The 24,604-nt window shown below is 37.4% G+C and overlaps 1 protein-coding gene and 1 pseudogene across 2 annotated transcripts; both read right to left on the bottom strand.

Annotated features, from left to right (window-relative positions):
• Positions 1-16,518: 16,518 nt before the first annotated feature.
• On the bottom strand, positions 16,519-17,478 carry LOC143560688 (large ribosomal subunit protein uL15x pseudogene; annotated as a pseudogene). Its single transcript, XR_013140169.1, has 2 exons — positions 17,379-17,478; positions 16,519-17,080 (listed from the first exon to the last, which is right to left on the bottom strand). The product of XR_013140169.1 is annotated as a large ribosomal subunit protein uL15x pseudogene (transcript).
• A 1,319-nt stretch (positions 17,479-18,797) lies between these two features.
• On the bottom strand, positions 18,798-23,908 carry LOC143560690 (putative serine/threonine-protein kinase WNK3). The gene is made up of 8 exons (XM_077048937.1): positions 23,809-23,908; positions 23,681-23,718; positions 22,813-23,040; positions 22,511-22,734; positions 22,280-22,437; positions 21,331-21,514; positions 21,146-21,262; positions 18,798-19,739 (listed from the first exon to the last, which is right to left on the bottom strand). Exons 1-8 carry the CDS (start codon positions 23,887-23,889, stop codon positions 19,030-19,032), a joined length of 1,740 nt encoding a protein of 579 aa, XP_076905052.1. The 5' UTR covers positions 23,890-23,908; the 3' UTR covers positions 18,798-19,029.
• Positions 23,909-24,604: the final 696 nt, after the last annotated feature.

Consider the following 24,604-nt stretch of genomic DNA (forward strand, 5'->3'; position numbering starts at 1 on the left):
TGGCCAAGAATGGGGGAGTGGGCCCCACCCCACCCCCTTTATACAAACCGATCGGACCAAGGGGATTACCCCTTGGCCTTTATTTCTTTTTTTAAACATACAAACACAAACTCCATCACTTTCTCTCAATTTCTCATCCAAAAACCCAAGTTTTTAAGCAAGAAAACGAGGTAAAGACCGAGTTATATGCGTGTTCATCTTCCTTTCTTGAGTTATTTACAAGAAAATGAGGTTTCAAGTGAAAAATGGGTGAAAACCCGAGATGAAACCGATTCTTGCATGATCAAGTGATGTATACAAGTTATACAAGGGATCTTGGTCCAAGAAAGGAGTTAAAAGAGTCAAAAACGAATTTTTACGGTTAAAATCTTTGTTTCTTTATCATAACCGAAACCATGAAAGAAATGGCTTGATTGTGGGTGTAACTTGCTTGGTGTGGTGTTGTTGTGCTTGTAGGTGTTGTATCTAGTTGCTAGCAAAGGCTAGAAAGCGAGATCCTCGCGGTTTAAAGCTAGAAACACAAGGTAGTTCGTTTTTTTTATGATGTTTACGATTTGGACAGATTGTGATAAAATTAGAGTTGGGTCATGAAATTTCAAAGAGATTATCTACACATGAAAATATGAGATCTGTGAAAATTTGGTAATTTTTGGATAAAGGATGAATATTTGGTGAATTTAATGCTCGGTTTTGGCTAAAAATGGTGAAAAATAGTTAAACATCATGAAAAATTCTGAAAAATTACAGATAAGCTTTTTATAACATATAAAAGTCACACACAAAATTTCAGATCCGTTGGAGAAGTCTAAGTAGGCTTTTCGGTAAAACGAGTTCTAGGGTTTTCTAGCTCGGTTTTAGTTAAAATGGCATGTAAAATGAGATTTTGGTTCTGGAAAAATTACAGGGGACTTTGGGGATGGCAGGGGCCATCCAGGAAAAATTTGGGATTTTTCTAAGGTCGTTTGATATTTTCGACATATTTAGTGTTTAAATAGCGTTTAAAAATAGATAAATAAATGTTAAATATAAAAATTAATTATGGAAATAATTTTATTAAATTCCCCACTGTCAAAAAGTGATTTGTTCAAAATTTCAAGATCCGAGACTAAACGGATAATTATTTGTGCTAAATAGAAAATAAAAACAAACTTTTAAAGCTTAAAACGCGTAAACCGGCAAAGTTCGCCTAAGCGAGCTGACTGGTGTATAAAAACCCTAAAAATGGACTATTTTCATGAAACTAAGTTAATCAAGTAAAAATAAATCATCCGAAAATAATTCGGATGATTTGGGTAATTTTACCCGATTTAGCAGTTTCCGGTGTATTAAAGACGGAAACGGGCCCCGCGGCCAAACGGGGTGTCTAAACCGAGCTCTAATTTCACCACTTTAATTAAAATATCAGTAACAACTATTTTCGGGTCGTGTGTGACCAAATTCATTTTTTGAAAACATAAAAACGGATAACCGTGCTAGGCACGCAAAACGGGAAAACAAACTAATGGTAGTTTTGACTAAAGAACTCTAAATGATATCACAATCTAAGTCCTGAGAAGTGTTTCGGGGTTAACATTGTCCCCGGATCGTGTACGGTACTGGGTTAACAGTGTCCCCAGACGTACCGGTTAACACGAATTTAAGTTATATTAATAGAAATTGTATAGTAACGACTTAGGGATCGTATTACAGATCCGGACCGGTAGCCGTGCACAGTGTTACATATTTGCTCACGAAAAGGTGAGTTTCACGAGCCCGTTTTACTGAATGGTTTTAAATATTTTCCCGGGGCGGAAAGCATGATTCCTATCAAAATGTTTAAGTACGTGCTGAACGCACGGAAACGCGTTTATTTATATATTGTTTATTGTACGGGAATCGTACGGAAATGTATTAAGATGGTAATTATCTGAGTTGCTAATATTGTAAAGTCCCGCAACAGTGTTCTGGGTTAACATTGCCCCCAGAATGGGTACAGTACTGGGTTAACAGTGTCCCCAGATGTCACTAGAAGTGTTTCTGGGTTAACATTGCCCCCAGAATGGATACAGTACTGGGTTAACAGTGTCCCCAGATGTCACTGGAAATGTCTATGGGTTAACAGTGGTTTCACTTGTGGGCTCAGCATAATTACATCGCTAATTTATGATTATTATGATGAAATGTCAAGGTTTATTTAAATTAGTGAAACTCACCAACTATTTGTAGTTGACCCGTTTTCTTTACATGCTTTCTAGGTACTCCCAAATTGGAATAATTGTTTTTGTGCTTGACGATGCGTGCTTTTGTGGAAGCTTGATGATCTATATTTTGTATTGAATATGTTAATGTATTATCGGTAAAACTTGTGTGTTAACACCTAGATGGTAACGAAACTCGGAACAATGTAATATGATGTAAATTAATGTAGTGGTGTTTTCTTTATAAGCAATGCTGTTGATATCAGACGTGTCTGTTGCATCCCGTTTACGTTTCCGCTGCGGTTACGGGGTGTTACAGAACTTGGTATCAGAGCCATTGGTTATAAAGAATTAGGATGTCTTTAAAAAGATACCTAAAATATAAACAGTAGCTCAAGTATTATAGGATCTGAATATCAACTAATAATTTATAGTGACGAGATCTGGATGAACTTGGATGGACAAGTGAGTTATTATGGTCCGGAACATAATAACAGACTTGTCCGCACGAGGGAATTCAGGAGAAGTCACGGGGGACTTTAATAGGTAAAATTGGCAACATATGTGTAAATATATGATAATATTGTTATTTGGCAAAGTTGTATAAGTAAGTGTATATTAATTTGATTATGATTTACACTATGGAAAGAACTATATGTTTGTTAACTTGTGTGTAGGTAAGAATGTCGAGAACTCATAGTTTATCGGTGGAGGAGGACCCGGAGGAAGTCAGCTCCGGGAACTCTGGGAGTCTACGCATATCATCCAGCTCTGAGCCTAGCGAGGCTAGTCGTAGGAGCTCTAGCCAGTCCTCCCCAGTCAGGATTGTCAGATCCCCCACCCCACCCGCACCACAGGCCACCCCTATCCCTCCCGGATTCGGACCCCGCCTCACGGCGCGGATCAGTGTCCCGCATGTCCCACCTACCTCTCCCCCACCCAGACCTGCTACCCGCAGGGGCGAGCCCTCCCGCTCCCAGCCCGAACCTGTGACTCCACCTGTGTGGGGTCTCCCTAGGCAGGAAAGGGACGCGGCGGCATGGCTTCGAGTGCTCACCGAGCAGGTGAATGAGCACTCCGCCGCCTTGACAGTGGGAGTGCAGAGGCGGATGTATCTGGGGGACTGCATACTGGACCACCAGTATGCGATTGCGCAGCTAAGGAGGGAGTGCTCATACTCCCAATTGATGATTGATCGGTTAGAGGCGCGGGTCCGGGGTGTGTTGGCAGTGATGGTGGTGTTGGTGGCAGTGATGGTGTGGTGGGTATACCACCAAGTTTAGTGATGTTAGGATGGTAGAAGTCATGGACCGCTTTTTGATACTCTGTGTAAGCAGTTAGTGGTGATGCTAACATAGAGTGAATCTTGGGTAGTTATAATACAACCACTGGCCCTTAGGGGGTCTCTTTTGGGGTATATCATTATAGATACTTTTGGGTATCATTCAAGCACTGACCCATTGCGGGTTATGTCGAGATGATGCCGACATAGGGCCCTTGTATAAAAACTTAACCTATGTAATGGTGACAGGGAAGTAATGTGAACGGATGTTTGTGTAATATGTATTAATGTTTATTAATGAATGGAATGTGTGTTGTGTTTTATGAATGGAATTTGTATTAATTACATGTATTTTTCTGAATGTTGTGTAGAATGGCACCAAAACGATCAGCTCAAATGTCGGAAGTGGATGTGAGCCGTTTGATTGCTCAACAGTTGGAGGCGGCGATACCGGATATAGTATCGCGCATCGCTGCCAGTATTAACAATTCGACCAATCCAACCCCTCCGAGCAATCAAACGACCACCAATAATGACGGGGAACAAAATGCTAATCCTCCACAGAATGATAACACGATTCCGAGTAAAGACGCACCGCCTAGGGTGGTCGTTACGGACAGTAATGGCCCTATACCAACTGTAGAAACGAACCGCACTGAACCAATTCCTGCATCCAGGGGATGTTCAATCAAAGACTTTATGTTGTGCAAGCCCCTAGACTTTAGCGGGTCTGAAGGACCAAATGGGTTAGTTAAATGGATCGAGAAAATAGAATCCGTTGTGAACATCAGCAACTGCCCCGAGGATTGTGTTGTTAAGTATGCTACCTGCACATTCACGGACCATGCCTTGACATGGTGGAACACCATAGTGCAGACCCGCGGTCAGGCGGCGACAAACCGCATGACCTGGACAGAGCTCAAGGCTCTTGTACTAGAACATTTCTGCCCGAAAAACGAATTGCAGAAATTAGAAAATGAATTGTGGAACCTGGAGATGCAGGGGGCAGACCACTTGGGTTATACGAACCGGTTTAATGAGTTGTCGCGATTGGTACCATGGTTGGTCACCCCAGAGTCGAAGAGGGTTGAGCGTTATATTTGGGGGCTAACTCCAGTTGTAAGGAGTATAGTCAATTCTGGGGGACACCAGACGTATGAGGGTGCGGTGACACAAGCTGGTATCGTCACATATGATTTCGTAAGGAGCGGATCACTGAAGGTGGCAGGAGAATCCGCTGGGGGAAAACGGGGTACACATGACCATAGGATCCAGGAAAAGCAGCAAAATAAACGTGCTAGGCCCACTGCCAGAACTACGCCATGACTAGTTCGGGCGGAAGGCAGGAACCGCAGACAAGGACGTTTCCCAGGTGTGGGAAATGCGGTTACCAACATGGTGGCGAGTGCAGGGTGGTAGTGTGCCATCAGTGTGGCAGGGAAGGGCACTACGCACCGAGATGTAGGACAAACCTGAACACTCTGAACCGACAACCGCAACCTATCCGTGCGCAGCCATTTAGGACCCAACCAGCCCGACAACAAAACCAACAAGGAAACCAAACGGTGACCACCAGCCGTGCTTGCTATGAATACGGCAGCATGGATCACTTCAAGAGGCACTGTCCGAAGCTGAACCAGGGAGGAAACGGGAGGCAAACCGCGGGTCAAGCGTCGTCGTCCAATCCGGCGAGAGGCCGAGCATTCGTGATGGGGGCGAGCGAAGCACGCCAGGACCCCAGCGTAGTGACAGGTACTTTCCTCGTCTCTGATCATTACGCCTCTGTATTATTCGATGCGGGCGCCGATAGAAATTTTGTCTCCGTTAAGTTTCTATCGATAGCAAACCTTCCAATTGGTGAAACCATAGAACCTTATACCATAGAAGTCGCTAACAGTAAAACCATGATAGTTAATCAAATAGTTCGGAATTGCCCTTTTATTCTGAACGAACAATCCTTCCTGATTGACTTGTTACCGGTAGAATTGGGTAGTTTTGACGTGATAGTGGGAATGGATTGGTTAGCACGTAACAAAGTGGAAATAAATTGTGAAAAGAAAATCGTCAAGATCCGGGTGTCGGATGACGAAGAGGTATTAGTTCAAGGAGAGAAGTCGGGCACCATGATGCCATTTATATCCCACCTCAAGGTGCTAAAATATATACGCCAGGGATGCGTGGCGTATCTAGCGAGCTTGACGGCCACGGATCCTGAGGAAAAACGGGTGGACGATATCCCAGTGGTACGCGAATTTCCACAAGTTTTCCCAGAGAAACTTCCTGGATTACCGCCAACCCGACAGGTCGAATTCATGATCGATCTATTACCTCAAGCTGGCCCTGTTGCTAAGGCACCCTACCGACTTGCACCATCAGAGATGCAAGAATTATCCAACCAGTTGCAAGAATTGTTGGATAAAAGATTTATACGTCCTAGTTATTCCCCGTGGGGTGCACCTGTACTATTCGTGAAAAAGAAGGACGGGAGCCTTAGAATGTGCATTGATTACAGGGAGTTGAACAAGTTAACAATCAAAAATAGGTATCCTCTTCCCCGAATTGATGACCTGTTCGACCAACTGCAATGTGCGAGCTACTTCTCAAAAATTGATCTTAGATCGGGATACCATCAGGTTAGAATTCAGGAGGAGGATATCCCAAAAACCGCATTCCGGACTCGCTACGGCCATTACGAGTTCTTAGTTATGCCTTTCGGGCTAACAAATGCGCCAGCAGTGTTCATGGATCTCATGAATCGAGTCTATAAACCCTACCTCGACAAATTCGTCATCGTGTTTATTGACGATATTTTGATATACTCGAAGAGTAAAGAAGAGCACGAGCAACACTTAAGATTAATTTTAGAGCTTCTTAATCAGGAGAAGTTGTATGCAAAATTCTCCAAGTGTAACTTCTGGTTACAAGAAGTGCAATTCCTTGGTCACGTTATAAACCATCAAGGAATACACGTTGATCCGAGTAAGGTGGAAGCAATTAAGAATTGGCAAGCACCTAAATCTCCAAAGGAAATCCGCCAATTCTTAGGCTTAGCTGGATACTATCGTCGATTTATAGAGAACTTTTCCAGCATCGCCCAACCTTTAACCCTCCTGACCCAAAAGGATCGAAAGTATGAATGGGGTGAAGAGCAGGAAACGGCATTTCAAACGCTAAAACAAAGATTGTGCCAAGCGCCGATCTTAAGTCTCCCCGATGGAGACGATGGTTTTGTCGTGTATTGTGACGCATCCCGTAGAGGGTTAGGATGCGTGTTGATGCAGAATAATAAGGTCATAGCCTATGCTTCCCGACAATTAAAAGTACACGAGAAAAATTACACTACTCATGACTTTGAACTGGGAGCGGTTATCTTCGCACTTAAAATCTGGAGACATTATCTCTACGGTACAAAGTGCACCATCTTCACCGATCATAAAAGTTTGCAACACATATTCGATCAGAAAGAACTGAATAAGAGGCAACGAAGATGGGTCGAGTTGTTAAGCGACTATGACTGTAACATCCGTTATCACCCCGGCAAGGCTAACGTCGTAGCCGATGCCTTGAGTAGGAAAGATCGAGTTAAACCATTGCGTGTGCGAGCGCTGGTGATGATTGTCCAGTCGAACCTTTCGGATTTGATTCGAGTCGCTCAACGTGAGGCGTTGAAAGAGGAACAAATGGAAAACGAGGGACTTTACGGCAATGAGAAGAATTTCGAACAGCGCGAGGACGAAATTCTCTATTTCAAAAATCGGATTTGGATCCCGACCCTCCATGACCTTCGTGAATTAATCATGGACGAAGCGCATAGATCGAAATATTCCATACATCCGGGATCGGATAAGATGTACAAGGATGTGAAGGAATTCTACTGGTGGCCGGGTATGAAAAAGGATATAGCCACATACGTCGGTAAGTGTACGACGTGTGCGAAGGTTAAGGCGAAGCATCAGAAACCCTCGGGAATGTTACAACAACCGGAAATTCCCGAATGGAAATGGGAGCAAATCACGATGGATTTTGTGACACATCTCCCTAAGACGTCCCGTGGACATGATGCAATTTGGGTAATCGTGGATCGATTAACCAAATCGGCACATTTTATTCCGATTAGAAATAATTATAACACTGAGAAACTTGCGCAGATTTATATAAATGAGATTGTGTCGCGACATGGGATACCCATTTCAATCATCTCCGATCGAGATAGCCATTTCACCTCCAATCTTTGGCAAGCTGTCCAAGAAGCGTTGGGAACGCGTATTGATCTAAGCACAGCTTACCACCCTCAGACCGATGGTCAGTCTGAGAGGACCATCCAAACCCTGGAGGACTTGCTTCGTGCATGTGTACTGGATTTTAAGGGAAATTGGGATTAACATCTCCCACTCGTTGAATTTTCCTATAATAACAGTTACCATAGCAGCATAAAGGCAGCACCTTACGAAGCATTGTATGGGCGGAAGTGCCGATCACCACTCTGCTGGACTGAAGTGGGTGACACACAGGTTATTTGATCAGACCTGGTCCAGGAAACGACCAGCAAAATCCTTGAAATTAGGAACAATATGAAGGCCGCGCGGGATCGGCAGAAGAGTTATGCCGATACCCGTAGAAAACCGTTGTCATTTGAGAAAGGTGATAAGGTGTATTTGAAAGTATCACCGTGGAAGGGTGTGGTTAGATTTGGCAAGGCGGGGAAGTTAGCCCCGAGATATATTGGACCATTCGATATTACTGCAAAAATCGGTCCCGTAGCTTACCGATTAGAACTACCCGATGAATTAAGTGCAGTTCACAACGTGTTTCACGTATCGAATTTGAAAAGGTGTCTGTCGGATGAGACATCGGTGTTACCACTAGAGGGTGTCCAATTAAACGATAAGCTTAATTTCGTAGAGGAACCCATAGAAATTGTAGACGGGAAAATCAAGCAACTTAGACAAAATAAAATTTCGTTGGTCAAAGTTAGATGGAATTCGCAACGAGGCCCAGAATATACTTGGGAACGAAAAGACGAATTTTGAAAGAAATACCCCTACCTGTTTCCTCAAAAGGAAGTAATCGACGAGTAAAATTTCGAGGACGAAATTTTTGTTACGGGGGGAGAATGTAACGATTCCGGCAAATTCAGGTATACCCTAGCCGGTATATACTATTTATGTGTTATTTAATATGGAATATATGAATTATAATGAATTTATACGAGTATGAATGATTCACAGTACGAATTATACTCGATCATACGGCTAATCGTATTGGAATTACGATTAACCGATGAACGGTTATTGAACCCCGAACGAATCGGGGATTACGTTATAGACGAAATATATGATGTTTAGTAATGTTTACGAAGCATTAAAGCTTCGGGATAAGTGAATTATAGCACGGAAAAAGAATTTCGATTTAATGGTACGTCGGTACGTTAAACGAAACCTTAAATACCAAACCAAGCAAGAGATGATCAATCAAGCCGAAAAAGATGTGCAGTTATTAATAATATGATGTTTTAAGTCAATAAATGTCATGGTTTAAGTTTTTAAAGTTTTTAAATCGGTTTTATATAAATTTCATTTTTAAGCCAAAATACGACCGTTTTAGCCTCGTTTTAAGCCGAATTAAGCATTTAACCGAAAAACGAACTGAACCAGATTATCCACAACATTATCCAGATTGCGTAATCTGAATGTGTGGCCAAGAATGGGGGAGTGGGCCCCACCCCACCCCCTTTATACAAACCGATCGGACCAAGGGGATTACCCCTTGGCCTTTATTTCTTTTTTTAAACATACAAACACAAACTCCATCACTTTCTCTCAATTTCTCATCCAAAAACCCAAGTTTTTAAGCAAGAAAACGAGGTAAACACCGAGTTATATGCGTGTTCATCTTCCTTTCTCGAGTTATTTACAAGAAAATGAGGTTTCAAGTGAAAAATGGGTGAAAACCCGAGATGAAACCGATTCTTGCATGATCAAGTGATGTATACAAGTTATACAAGGGATCTTGGTCCAAGAAAGGAGTTAAAAGAGTCAAAATCGAATTTTTACGGTTAAAATCTTTGTTTCTTTATCATAACCGAAACCATGAAAGAAATGGCTTGATTGTGGGTGTAACTTGCTTGGTGTGGTGTTGTTGTGCTTGTAGGTGTTGTATCTAGTTGCTAGCAAAGGCTAGAAAGCGAGATCCTCGCGGTTTAAAGCTAGAAACACAAGGTAGTTCGTTTTTTTTATGATGTTTACGATTTGGACAGATTGTGATAAACTTAGAGTTGGGTCATGAAATTTCACAGAGATGATCTACACATGAAAATATGAGATCTGTGAAAATTTGGTAATTTTTGGATAAATGATGAATATTTGGTGAATTTAATGCTCAGTTTTGGCTAAAAATGGTGAAAAATAGTTAAACATCATGAAAAATTCTGAAAAATTCCAGATAAGCTTCGTATAACATATAAAAGTCACACACAAAATTTCAGATCCGTTGGAGAAGTCTAAGTAGGCTTTTCGGTAAAACGAGTTCTAGGGTTTTCTAGCTCGGTTTTAGTTAAAATGGCATGTAAAATGAGATTTTGGTTCTGGAAAAATTACAGGGGACTTTGGGGATGGCAGGGGCCATCCAGGAAAAATTTGGGATTTTTCTAAGGTCGTTTGATATTTTCGACATATTTAGTGTTTAAATGGCGTTTAAAAATAGATAAATAAATGTTAAATATAAAAATTAATTATGGAAATAATTTTATTAAATTCCCCACTGTCAAAAAGTGATTTGTTCAAAATTTCAAGATCCGAGACTAAACGGATAATTATTTGTGCTAAATAGAAAATAAAAACAAACTTTTAAAGCTTAAAACGCGTAAACCGGCAAAGTTCGCCTAAGCGAGCTGACTGGTGTATAAAAACCCTAAAAATGGACTATTTTCATGAAACTAAGTTAATCAAGTAAAAATAACTCATCCGAAAATAATTCGGATGATTTGGGTAATTTTACCCGATTTAGCAGTTTCCGGTGTATTAAAGACGGAAACGGGCCCCGCGGCCAAACGGGGTGTCTAAACCGAGCTCTAATTTCATCACTTTAATTAAAATATCAGTAACAACTATTTTCGGGTCGTGTGTGACCAAATTCATTTTTTGAAAACATAAAAACGGATAACCGTGCTAGGCACGCAAAACGGGAAAACAAACTAATGGTAGTTTTGACTAAAGAACTCTAAATGATATCATAATCTAAGTCCTGAGAAGTGTTTCGGGGTTAACATTGTCCCCGGATCGTGTACGGTACTGGGTTAACAGTGTCCCCAGACGTACCGGTTAACACGAATTTAAGTTATATTAATAGAAATTGTATAGTAACGACTTAGGGATCGTATTACAGATCTGGACCGGTAGCCGTGCACAGTGTTACATATTTGCTCACGAAAAGGTGAGTTTCACGAGCCCGTTTTACTGAATGGTTTTAAATATTTTCCCGGGGCGGAAAGCATGATTCCTATCAAAATGTTTAAGTACGTGCTGAACGCACGGAAACGCGTTTATTTATATATTGTTTATTGTACGGGAATCGTACGGAAATGTATTAAGATGGTAATTATCTGAGTTGCTAATATTGTAAAGTCCCGCAACAGTGTTCTGGGTTAACATTGCCCCCAGAATGGGTACAGTACTGGGTTAACAGTGTCCCCAGATGTCACTAGAAGTGTTTCTGGGTTAACATTGCCCCCAGAATGGATACAGTACTGGGTTAACAGTGTCCCCAGATGTCACTGGAAATGTCTATGGGTTAACAGTGGTTTCACTTGTGGGCTCAGCATAATTACATCGCTAATTTATGATTATTATGATGAAATGTCAAGGTTTATTTAAATTAGTGAAACTCACCAACTATTTGTAGTTGACCCGTTTTCTTTACATGCTTTCTAGGTACTCCCAAATTGGAATAATTGTTTTTGTGCTTGACGATGCGTGCTTTTGTGGAAGCTTGATGATCTATATTTTGTATTGAATATGTTAATGTATTATCGGTAAAACTTGTGTGTTAACACCTAGATGGTAACGAAACTCGGAACAATGTAATATGATGTAAATTAATGTAGTGGTGTTTTCTTTATAAGCAATGCTGTTGATATCAGACGTGTCTGTTGCATCCCGTTTACGTTTCCGCTGCGGTTACGGGGTGTTACAAAACCCGACCCACTAACCCCGTTAACTCTAGTCGTTAAACTCATTCTCATTCCCTCTTGTATTCAAGGACTCTAACAAGTAAGTTTTTATACATATTTTGATTTATACTTCTTTGCTTTTATTATCTTGTTCTTATGATTTCCTTTTTGTTTGTTCTTATGCTCTTAATACTTCATAATTGTTTATATACTCTCATCATAATTATCATAAATTATTAAAAAAAAACCTTATCTTTTTCTTTAAAATATTATGATAATCATGTTATTTCAAGAAACTATACTTATTTTCTCAAAGTCTTTGCTTAAAACTAAAGTTTTTTCATGAACAACTACTAATATTCTTATTTCAAAAACTCATAATTTTATCATAATTAAAAGACATAATATTTACACTTTAAACCCCATATTTTCATAAATGTTAATAAACATCTTAAACTTTAATATTTACATTTTAAACCCTATACCTTCATTAATGTCAAAAGACACCCTAAACAATACTATATTACAAGTTAAACCCCATATTTAGTTCATATTTTCAAGTTATGGTCTTTTCGATTGCTTTCAATTTTTTATGTTGTTAAAGAAGTTCAACGTGGCGGACATGTAATAAATGGAAGGGAGACAATGTTGTGATTCAACCCTTGGAAAAAGGATTGTGTAATCCAAGGAAAGTGATGCGCATAAATCCTAATCAGACGCGGACATGGTTACTTTCCTGGAGGGTTCGAGGAGAGTATTGGAATCTATTAGGCCAAAGCATGTCACACCAAACATCATACGAACTAGCATAAATTTGACTAGTGTTTTATCTAAAATATCCTAGTCTACGTCGCCCTATTTCTAAAGAAATCTCAAACATAATCTAAGGCGTCCCGAGACCGGTTCAACAACTTCTTGCTCGTGTTCGTGTTTATCTATCAAGTAAGGTGAGTTCATGGCCCTTATTAGAAATGTTTTTATTTGTGGGGTGGAAAACATGCAAACTTATACAAATTTATTTATTATATGTTTTATTCATGCAATATATTTATTATACTTGTGAGTTCATAGAACCTTTTTTAAATGTTTTATACTTTGGGGATGGAAAACATGCATAATCAATTTGTTTACATGCTATATGATTCAAGCTTTATTCATTATGTATGGATATTACAAACTTATGGATATTACGTATTCACATTTAAAACCTTTAACTTGCATAGCTCGTGGTAGTATGTTCATAGATCTATTGGCCTGACCCGCCTACTCAGGCTCTGGTAGAGGCATGTGTGTTTAGAATCTGATAATCATTAAACATTAAACACAATAGTTTAATCATGGATTATACGACTTGTTAAACGTGTCAAAAATTTGGTTGTAATCATAAAAATATACAAGTAACTTAAGACATATGGAAAATTTTCAACATAAAACTTATTTTCTGTTATATTATTTTAAAACATATGTTCGCATAAACTATTTTTAGTTGACACGCTCGTATATTTTTCAGGTAATGGATATTAAGTGACAAAGATTCTTGAAGTTTCACTTAGAAGAAGAGTCATACCAAGAAGTCATGAATAAAATGAATGTCGTTTTTTGCTTGCTATTTGGATTATGTTGGTTTGAACTATGTATTGGTTTATATTAATAAGAGTTTTGTTTTCACACCATGTGCATGGTTTCAATCTACACGCTTCTCGGTGTTTCCGCCATCAACCTAGGGGTGTGACACATTTCTTATAATAAGTTTCAATGCGCAGGGCACTTGCTTGACACGTCCAACCTATTACAACGTGACATCTAACTTTTCAAATCTAGTTTACTAATGTAATAAATTATGATTAAGCATCTATTTGTTGTTCTAAGAAACAAAAGGGATCATTCATCTATCACATCGATACCCAGTAACCACAGGTATAAAGAATGTCGAAAAATATTACATTACGTACTTGCACCACATATTTTTGCTATGATATGTCCATGTACATTTTCTCTTTTGAGTTTGAGGCCTTATTAACTTTCGAAAAAAATTGTTTTTTAGGCCTAAATATTATCTTGTAGGATACATACTAAAAGATAGTTCAATACGTGTAAATGTTTGCTTTAACTACTCTAATAAAAGCTTGATATGAACTAGGTTTTTATAAAAACTTCAAATATTAGGATGAAATTATTGAACTCTACACAAAATATGCAAAAGACCTTAAAATCTAAAGATGCTAACAATTTGTTGAAGACTTGATTACACTATAGATCCGCGGTTTCAATGAACTCAAACCAAGAGTGCATCCGTGTAACGATTATGAGAATTAGTGCATTATGTAGTAGTTTCCGATCTTTTTTTTTTGTTTTTTGTTTCTGCTTTTTGTATTTTTTGTTGGTCTTACAAAAATTTATAAGAAATATTAACTCAAGCCCGCTGTTTTTGAGCAAGTCTTCAACAGCTTCACACAAGCCCACTTTTACAAGTCCATTTATGTTTCTTATAGTAATAATGAAATTTATTAAAAGAGATTAAGATTAGTTTTTTTGTTTTTACGTTTTAGTACACATTAGTACACGTCGTGTCGCCGTTCACATGCGAAACACTCATTTGGTTCTTTCTTAACCCTTATTATTCAAAATATAATAATCAACATAAATAAGAACTACTAAACGAATAACAAATTAAATAAATTAAAAAAAGGAAACAAATAAAACCTACTAGGTCCGGCTACTCTCTAACGACTACCAAAACCACTTCACCTTCCTGTTGCGACTACCACAACTTAAAATTTTGGGTTTAAAAGGGAATCACCAATTAAACTTCACACAATGGCAATTGTGCCAATTATGATATGGTAAAGTATAGGTAAGACTAGATATCGGATCCATGGACACTATGGACAACCTCCATACTAAACCTCTGTAGATCCATAACCTATTAAAAGAGATTATTTTCAATTAACTAAAACAAATAACGAACGAATAAGAAACTAATAACAAAAACTAAAATGAATGAAGACTAAGGAAACACTCGGAAAACGACATGACATGAAGGATATCAGATATGGAAAGGCATCTGGGCATGAAATCGTATTGATGCATGGAGCCCTCGACTATTCTCAGTATTAACTAATCAAATGGCACTAGATCCAAAAAAGATCAAGAACTTAAGTGTTGTGTAAACCTCACTGGGATGATGGAATTGATTATCTTTCTGTCTCTCCAAACATCGAATGTTAAGATAATGAAGTTTCATCTGTCATTCTCAATAACACATTATCCACAAATAACTAATACTAGCAACTCTTTATATAAAGAGGTAATTCCGTCTAACAGATCTAAGATACAGAATCACAAGGACCAAGGATGATAAGGTAAAGTTGGCTTTCATGCAACCCTAGTCTAATCAAACAATAAAGAAGATGAAATTAACAATCTATCACATTCTGGTTTCAAGATTGGTAAGACACCGAATTAGACAATTCACAATTCACAAGACTATCTTTATGAATGATTATTCCTAGGACAACCACAATCAAATCACAATACATAGTGGATGATCCAAACAAGCAATTCTACGTAAAATTACTCACGGCCTATTGGTCTAGTGAAATGGTGACCGGGTCTAAAAAGTGAGTATGTGAATTCAAATCCTTGCTAAAACTTTGCTGTTAAAAGAGGAAAAAGGGCAAGCAAGAAAAATTATCTCATAAAAGCATTCATATACACCAAAATCATGACTAAACAAAAACTCTCAATAACATTCAAGTCAAAAGATAAATTAAACCGAGAATGCTCAAAATAATTCAATATGCATCCCAACATCCCAAGTCCCAACTTAGGTAGTGTAAGAATGGGCCAATGGGGTAATGGACTTTTGGGCCTGGAAAGGTATGGATGGTTCAGTGTCCAACTTTTTGCTTAAATCTTACATGTAGAACTTGATAATTGAGATCATCTGGTAATTAATTTTTACCATTGGCTAAAGTAGATACCAATTAAACTTAATTGTCATATCGGAGATTGTTATTGGATCAAGTTACTACAGAAGCAGCATTGTCACTTAGGGGAATCGATGTGCGAAATAACAGTTGTGGGTTATGTGAAGTGCAGCCGGAATCCACCATACACATCGTTGTACAATGCCCGGTTCCAACGGGCATTTGGTCTATCATTCAAGATTGGTTTAAGGTTCCACAACAGGAGTATTTTAACTCGGCTAGGGTCTGCTGGATCATCCAGTCAGACATGGGTGCCATCTGGAAGAAAGGCATGCGGTACGAAAGGACTTTGTGGTCACTTGTTCGATTATTTGGAAGTCTAGAAAAGGAGTTCTTTTTTAAGGAGAGCTTTTTCGGTAGTTAACGTGATAAATGACATCAAAATAAGCTCATTTTTGTGAATGTAGCACATAAGCAATCAATTGCCTTCGAACACTTGGACATATAGATAAATGGTGCAAGTTTAATTATGTCAAATCATTAGCTATTTTTAAATTTCGTTTCAGGCCTAGACTTTTTGACCTAAGATTAAAGAAGGAAATAGATTTAAATGTCAAATCGTTTTTAAGCATATGCTATGCTTGAGCTCTTAAATCAGTTACTTTGATTAAATCTTATTCATACTTGTTTAGAGTTCAAACAAAGACTTTAATGACTATTACCACAACTTGTGTATATTAACTAAATTTCGTTTATAAGCCGTCAAACATGTTCGATGAAAAATAAAGAGTACACAGGTTCTACTTTAAACCTAACATTACCCTTTGATCTTAACATACATAACAAATACTGAATTAGCAAACCAGCCAAAGCGTCGCAAAATCGGTTTTAACCAGCTCGTGTGTTTTCAGTCAAGAAAACCATTCATAGCATAAAAAGGTGAGACTATAAGCCATTCAACAGTGAACACAACCAATAGTTTCAATTTCAAAACTTAAATCAAATATGAATCCAAATTCACCATAACAAAGTCTTATAAAAACTAACCATAACACATAATCAAACCCATGAAACACAAACCTAAGCAGTGAGCACAACCGCGCCACCCGCCTCCTTAATCTTCTTCTCCGCCGTCTTCGAAACAAGCTTCGCCTTCACAACAATGGGCTTCGCGGGCACAGTCCCCTTACCCAAAACCTTAAAGTACCCAAGCTGAGTAACATCAAGCACCGGAACCTTATCCGCAGTTGCCTTCTCCTTGACATCCTCAGGCACCAACGACCAAAGCTTGTCAACATTGACAATCGGGCAGTAGAACTTGTTGCGGAGCTTGTGGAAGTATCGCATACCGACTTTACCGAAGTAACCGGGATGGTACTTGTCGAATAGGATCCTGTGGTGGTGCATACCTCCAGCGTTACCACGACCTCCAGGATGCTTTCGGTGCTTCCCGATACGACCGTGCCCGGCGCTCACGTGACCGCGCTTCTTACGGTTCTTCCTCAATCTAGTTGTCATTTTTTTCCTAATAAAAACAGTAAATTACAAACATTTAGAGTGCAATTAACGCACGTGTGAAAATAATTCATACAAAATACAAAATGCGAAGACATTAACTGCAATTTACGTTCCTAATTTCAAATTTAAACAGATAATAACAAAAAATAAAGAGTGCAAATTCTAGATCTGTAACAGAATATTAATTACTGGAAACTAATGAGCAGTAATCTATTGTCTAGCAATATAGAGTACGAATTCCTAATATTAACAATTAAGAGTACGAATTATAGATCGGTAGTAAAGTATGGATGATCGGAATATACCTTTAGATGAGACGCCGACGAATAACGGCGGCGGAGACTTTGCGTTACAGTGGGGAGAAAAGAAAATGAAACCCTAGGTAGTTTTTATAGCACAATGGGACTAGTGTGTGTTATAACTTGTTCTGTGGGCTGGGTTGTGTGGGTTTTAAGGTCTCTTTTAGTATTTGAGGCCCAATTTAAATGACTTGCGCAAAATAAAATGCTAGTTTTAATGTTTTATACAAATAAAGCTGAGAAAATGTGATTAGGGGTGAACAGACAGGTCAAGCCGTAATATACGACCTAGACTCGGTTAATGGTATTTTCAGGGTTCGGGAATCGACCCTATTGTAAATATAAAGGTTTGATTGGTTTGGCTTTCGCTGGTCTTACCCGATTTATGCTCCTCTTATAGGACCAAACGGGTTTTACCTGGTTTATGCTCATCCATATAGTAGCAAACGGGTCTTACCCGCCATACTGAACCCGGTCATAGGGTATGGGTAGTTTTAACACCCGGGAACTGACCTTATTTGCAGTGACGGACCTAGGAATTATTTTCTTGGGGGCGACATCGGAACTTAATACTAATTACCAGGTTTATGCTCACTCCTAAATGTGATTTGATTTCTCAAAATAAAATAAAATGTTAAACTATATATCAAAATAAGCATGGAGTCTAAGAATACGATTATACGAGTACTTATTGTTCCTTCTTTATATACCGTACACGTGCAACATAACAAAATCAATCAATTTATTTATAAATCACACGCATACACTAATTTTGTGGAGTGACCTTCGATCCATATTGATTTGAGTATATGATGAGTACTAACGCATGCAGTGTATAGTCAATGGCAGCACAACTTCTTTATCGTTACAATATGAAAACCTAAAAAAAATGTTGCATTCTTTATAATGAACTCATTTGTTTGTCTCACCCCTTCCTCAATAACCTACATAACAAGGCAAATGAAACTTTTTTTACCAATATCTCAAGCATCGTTTCGTAGCGTCTATAAATGTAACTTGTTGAAGGTATCTGTATCAACGAACATGTTAATAATTGTGGGTTGCTGAGAACATACCAAAGGAATATGAGAGACCTTCATGTGTGTCAGTAGTAAACTAGTAACGCCATCTGAGCTACATATAGATGGTTTCCACTTATGTGCTCATAACATTCGAATATCAAGATTAATATTATTGTCATAATTTTCTCCGTAGGATTACGAATGATCATTTTGTTGACATGTTTATTGCTAAAACATATTTAGGAAATTATGTTAAGTAGTACAAAATATCCGTATTTTTAAGTGATTCTAAATATAATGTAATTTTAAAAATATTTGAATTTATTTGTATATATATTTATGTGTTATTATAAGTGGTAAAGTGACTTGTTATAACCTAATAATAGACTTGGGGTAATCTACCAGTCCATTAACGGTGAATTAGTGGACTTATAATCAAATATTGGTCTTTAACCTACCACTCAAGAATAACAATGCTTCTACTAATGATAATGTCAAGATTCAAAAAATGTTACAAATATTACAGTCCAAACTCCAAACCAAGTGAAACTCACAATTGAACTCAACATTATAAGTATGTACAAGTATTCATCAACCTCGTGTGATTTCGATATACCTTAATATTGTAAAACTTACTAGGAATCAACGTCCGACGCCTCGAAGATCTGCACGTTACGGTTGTTAGCAACTTCTTGACGGGTCTCGGGTGGAAGTTTCTTTAACATGTCCGATACAACCAACCTGTGTTTCCTTTTCAGTTCATCCAATTCTTTTTGTTGCTCAATCAACAAATTATCTAGTCTTTCCATAATCAATTCCACTTTATCATCCTCGTTTTCATTTTCATTCTCATTCGCAGTCCCAGTCTCGTTCTCAGTCTTGTTCACGTTCTCGTTCTCATTCTCGTTCTCATTTTCATTTTCGTTTTCATTCTCGTTTTCGTCTTCGGTTTTGGGCGTGTTTTCTCCAGAGACGTTTGAGCGCGGTCTGAGCGGAGTAAAACATCCTTTGGGTGAATCACACCAAATTTTTCTACCTGAAGGTAATCTTTCAAGGGCTAAAACTCCGGGTGAAGTACAAGATTTGATGGTCAAAGAGGACGGAGACTCATTTGGTTGGTCAGAGGGCGAGTCAACCGAGCCAGAAGGTTCATTATCTTCTTGATCCTCAAAGTAGTCCCGTGGGGCCCGGTCGGGAATGCATGACCGGATTTCTGCATCGATCATTTCCGCGATTGTTGAGACGTCTTGATCGGTTAAGTCGAGTTCTTCAACCATTTCGCTCGCAACCGCGATTGATGTGTCGTTATCGGTATCGAACGGAAAGTGGATGTTGCGTACATTCCCTGGCTCACAAATACAAAAAGTCAACATGGTCAAGTTACTGATAAGGCAGCAGCCACGTCATCATTTTATAAAGGGTCTTTTAAATCATTATTTTTTAAATCTGAGTCTTTTTGTGGGAGCAAAAAGAGTGTGTTATCCAACGGTAATCGGATTAAAACAGGAACCTGATTGTAACCACATTACACTAACTATTTATAAAAGTTTTTTAATATCTGGACCAAAAGTGTAACGTTTAAAACCCAATGGAGCCCCACCGTTTTAACTTTTAACCCATATGAAAATTACCTGCTATAACAAGTTACACAGCCCTTCCAGTTTGCTGCCTCAAATATTAGGGTGTAAATGAGCCGAGCCAAGCTCTATTTCTAAAGCTCGAGCTCGGCTCAAGAGTAGTTTGACAAGCTTGAGTTCGGATCATTTAAAATTTAACTACTTTTTTCTTTATATACAGTTGTACATTATAATTTTATTACATATAACATAATACTATTAGTTTAGTTACGTTTGTCATAATTTAATAATAATAATAATAATAACAATAATAATAATAATAGTAATAATAATAATGAACATGTATATATTTAATATATTAAATAACAGTTATATAACAGGCTCATTTAGGCTCACGAGTCTAGTCAAGCTCAAATCTGAAGCTCGGGCTCGAGCTTGTTTATTAAATAAGCTCAAATATAGGCTCAAGCTCAGCTCGTTGTTATTTATTAATTATTTAACTACTTTATTTGCATACATTTATAATTATTTCCAAATACAATTGAAAATTATAGTTTTATAAAAAACATAATAATATTATGGTAGTTACTTTTGTCATAATCTAATGTATAATAATAATTAATGCGTAAATGTATAATTAAGATATTAAATAAAAGTTAATACAAATAAAAGCCTCTATTGGCTAACAAATCTAGTCAAGCTCGATAGCTGAAACTCGGGCTTGAGCTTGTTTATGATATGAACTCAAATATAGCCTCGAGCTCGGCTCATGAGTAGTTTTGCGAGCTCGAGCTCAACTCTTTTATTATTTAACTATTTCGTTTATATGCATTTATAATTATTTTCATATACAGTTGTAAATTATAGTTTTATGTATAGCATAATACTATTATTCTAGTTATTTTTGTTATAATTAAATGTATAATAAGAACTAACACATAAAAACATATTTAATATACTAAATAAAAACAACATAACTAAGATGCGTTTAAGCATGCGAGCTAACTTAAACTATAACTGTGAAGTTTGGGCTCAGGCTTGTTTATAAAATTGATCTCAAATATAAACTGAAGCACGCTAAAGCTCGGGACTGTTCGTGTTTTAAGCGAGCCGATCTCGACTAGCTCACAACCGATTTGGCTAAATCTAAAGTAAGCAAAGATAAAAAGACAACCTGTGGTATCTTCTATACGCAGTTTTAGAAAAACAGTATTCAGGTCTCTCATTTGACCTTTGACTGTGAAATCTCTAGCTTGAGTTTCACCATTGTCAAGCTTAACGCCATCATCATCTATAAAAATTCATCAGAAAATGAAAAATATATGAAAAATATTTTGAGAAGCGTATTGCAGATATTACCTGGATTGGAACTTGAACTCGTTTGACCTCGTGTATGTACACTGTCACAATGCTCATCATGTAAAAACTCATCCATTAATAATTCTTTGGCGGATAATCTATCAGAAACTTTAGCAATACACTTTTCTATAAATGATTTGATTTCAGGATCCTTAACTTTTGCTAATGATGCTGGTTTGACTCCCTAACAAGATTGAAAAACATGTTCCATGAATTCTGATTGTTTAAAGGAATTAAAATGAACTATGGTAAAAAAAACGTTCTTGTGAGAAAACTAGGATATGGGTTATTGGGCTATGAAAGGAAACAGAGTTTGTTTATGTATGTTTATTTGATAAACAAATGAACATGAGCAAAACATTTGTACATTTACATTCGTTTGAGTTTATTCATTTACGTTTGTTTGTTCGTTTATGTTCATTTACTTATTCAAACTTATACATTAGTTATTAGTAATACTAATTGGCCCATCATGTATCAACTCATCAACTCAATAAAATTTTAGAACCATGCCTCGGGTAGTCGACTAACGATCAAACAAGATTACGTTTATTTTCTTTGTTTATGTTCGTTTATTTATGTTTGTATATGTTCTCACTCATTTAGAATATCAATGAATGAACATAAACGAACACACACATGTTCACTTTCTTAAAGAACGGACATGAAAAAAAAAACAGGTTCATTTAAGTGTTTGTGTCCATTCATTGGTTATATTAGAGTTAAACAAACAAACACGAACAAGCTCCGTTTGTGTTCGTTCAGTTCGCTTACAGGCCTCCTAGCATTAGGGGTGTAAACAGTAAAAAAAAACTCATTTCTTCAATATTCATCAAATCCAACCTTCATTACTCAGCATACATAAGAATTGACATAAATTTTGGTGATTAATATACGCCTAAAACTTAACAAATGTAACTTAAACTGCAAGTGATCATAAATTACTTACTGATGTCACTTTCTTATATATCTGAGCAGCATTAGAACATTCACAATACGGATACTCAAACGTCACCAATTCCAATAAGCACATTCCAAAGGCATATATATCTACAAGTTCATTATATTCCTCTTCATAAAGCTCAGGTGCCATAAACTCAGGAGTACCTAAATTTCATATCACAATAGTTTCAGTATAATCATAATTAATCACAATCACAAACAAAAAAAAAGTGCTCACCAATGACACTGTGAGCAGATCGAGCCTGTAAAAGAATAGCAGCCAATCCAAGATCACCAATTTTAACCTCCCCTTGATTCCCATTAACAAAAATATTGTCACACTTCAGGTCACGATGTATAACTGGCGGGTCATGACCGTGAAGATACAAAAGTCCCTCTAATATTTGTTTAGACCACTTCTTTAATGCTCTTAGATCTACATGTTTATGTTTCTTTCGATATCTATAACAATGTTAAACATGCTTTCGTATCAATGTTTAGCAACAAAATACACAACTTTTAACAACAAATTAAACTTACTGTCTTAATGTTCCAGATGTGAAAATCTCAGTGATAAAGTTGATGTGTTCGTTCGTTGTATCGACCCATGAATTGTAGAATTTAATTATGTTCTTGTGCTTTAACGTTTTAAGCAAATGAACTTCTGCGTATAGGCGTTCGAGCTCGTCAGGATATTTTAAGAAATCAGAAACCTTGATTTGATTCCATGCTACTTCAATTCCTTCCAATTCATCAAATGCTTTGTATCTAAATTCCCCAAATTGATCAAGGATTACAAACACCTTAAATTTCAATGTTGTAACACTAGCATTATCTCAGTCCAAATTATTTATCATCTACACTTAATAAATAAGTAACTATCCACGGGCACATGTCACAATTCTAAGAGTCCAACCTAGTTTTTCCCACGTCACTTATTTCACCATTCACCCCTTCAATTTTTTTGAACGACGAACACTTGCTAAACCCCTGGAAAGCTCTCAGGGGGGCTCGATCACTCAATGCCGTGAGGCCTAATCCACCCAGTGGTGCTTCACCTAGGCTTAAACCTGGGAATATGACACATGAGCGGGATTCGAACCCACGACGTCGAACAGAAGGAGGTCCTCTTGATGCTCTAACGCCTAGGTGAACCTAAGGCAAAACTCATGACCACCCCACCACATCATTCACCCCTTCGTAATGCATACATTTACAGCTTGCAACATTAAAGCAAACCGATTTCATTTTCAAACAAATAAGGTCTAACATATACCTTTATTCAATTGCATAACACACCGGTTTCTAATTCTAACCTAGTTGTTGTTATAAATATAATGAAGTTGCATGTTGAAGCATAAACTAATAAACAACTAATAATAATAATAATAATGTTAGAGAAGGATACACTTTTTTAAAAGCACCTCTTCCCAGGACTTCTTTATACTGCAAATTGTTCCTCCAAATTCAGCATCAAATAACAACCAAAAATCATAATAATAATAATATTATTAGCGTAAAATGGAAGGTACTAACCCGACCGTAACGACCGGAAGGATCGATCTCAACGAAATCGGTATCTGGATCGTCCGTTTCATGATCGGATTCCAGCGGCATTTCGATTCGATATGTTTTTTTCTTCGTAAATCGCCGCTAACGCTTTACGAACAAAAAAACATATAATTTCATGTAATTTCAACAAAATTGCACAAAAAAGTTGTAATTATTTATTATCAAATCAACAACTAGGGCTCCAATTTTGATTCATTTGCATGAACTTTGAATTTGAAGATGACGACGAAAAAGTACCCAGGGTTGAGGAAGAAATCAGCTTGGTGAATTCTTTCGGTTGATAAATCGAATTAAACATTTAATTAAAATTTAAAAATAAAAACAAAAATATTTAATTTGGAAGCAAAGTCAATTGGGGGAATGATGAACGCATGAAAGATTGATTACAAAGTAATTACAACAACAGTCCTTTCAAAATATGCAATTGCTTTTTCATCACCTATTGTAGTAGGACGATTAACCGGGATTATACGGCGATTAATTGTTGCTTAATCAAGATTTTTACAACCATGATCACCAGTATCTTCTTAAAATTTCTCTTCACCGAGGCCAAATTCGAAAATATACAAGTACTTTTTGGTCACCTTTACATCGTTGTAAATATACAAACGTCTAAGATTATTAGATACATCAAGAATAATTAACGAACAACTTAGAAATAACTGACTTATATTATAACCAGTTAATATAGCTCAAAAACTTATTGCAATATCTTTGGTAGTAATGGTGGTGATTGTTGTGTTGTTGTGATTTAACATTA

This window comes from Bidens hawaiensis, unplaced genomic scaffold (genome assembly GCF_021521415.1).
Source record: "Bidens hawaiensis isolate Kalapana, Puna unplaced genomic scaffold, B.hawaiensis_p1.1 tig00020425_1, whole genome shotgun sequence".
Lineage (NCBI taxonomy): Eukaryota > Viridiplantae > Streptophyta > Magnoliopsida > Asterales > Asteraceae > Bidens > Bidens hawaiensis.

What these genes read in the sequence shown, in the direction of transcription:
- LOC143560690 (XM_077048937.1), bottom strand. Translation starts at nt 23,889, where the DNA reads ATGCCGCTGGAATCCGATCATGAAACGGACGATCCAGATACCGATTTC. An exon ending in CTTCCGGTCGTTACGGTCGG is followed by an intron (nt 23,719 to 23,808) that starts GTTAGTACCTTC and finishes AACAATTTGCAG; the next exon opens with TATAAAGAAGTCCTGGGAAG. An exon ending in AGAGGTGCTTTTAAAAAAGT is followed by an intron (nt 23,041 to 23,680) that starts GTATCCTTCTCT and finishes TGGGGAATTTAG; the next exon opens with ATACAAAGCATTTGATGAAT.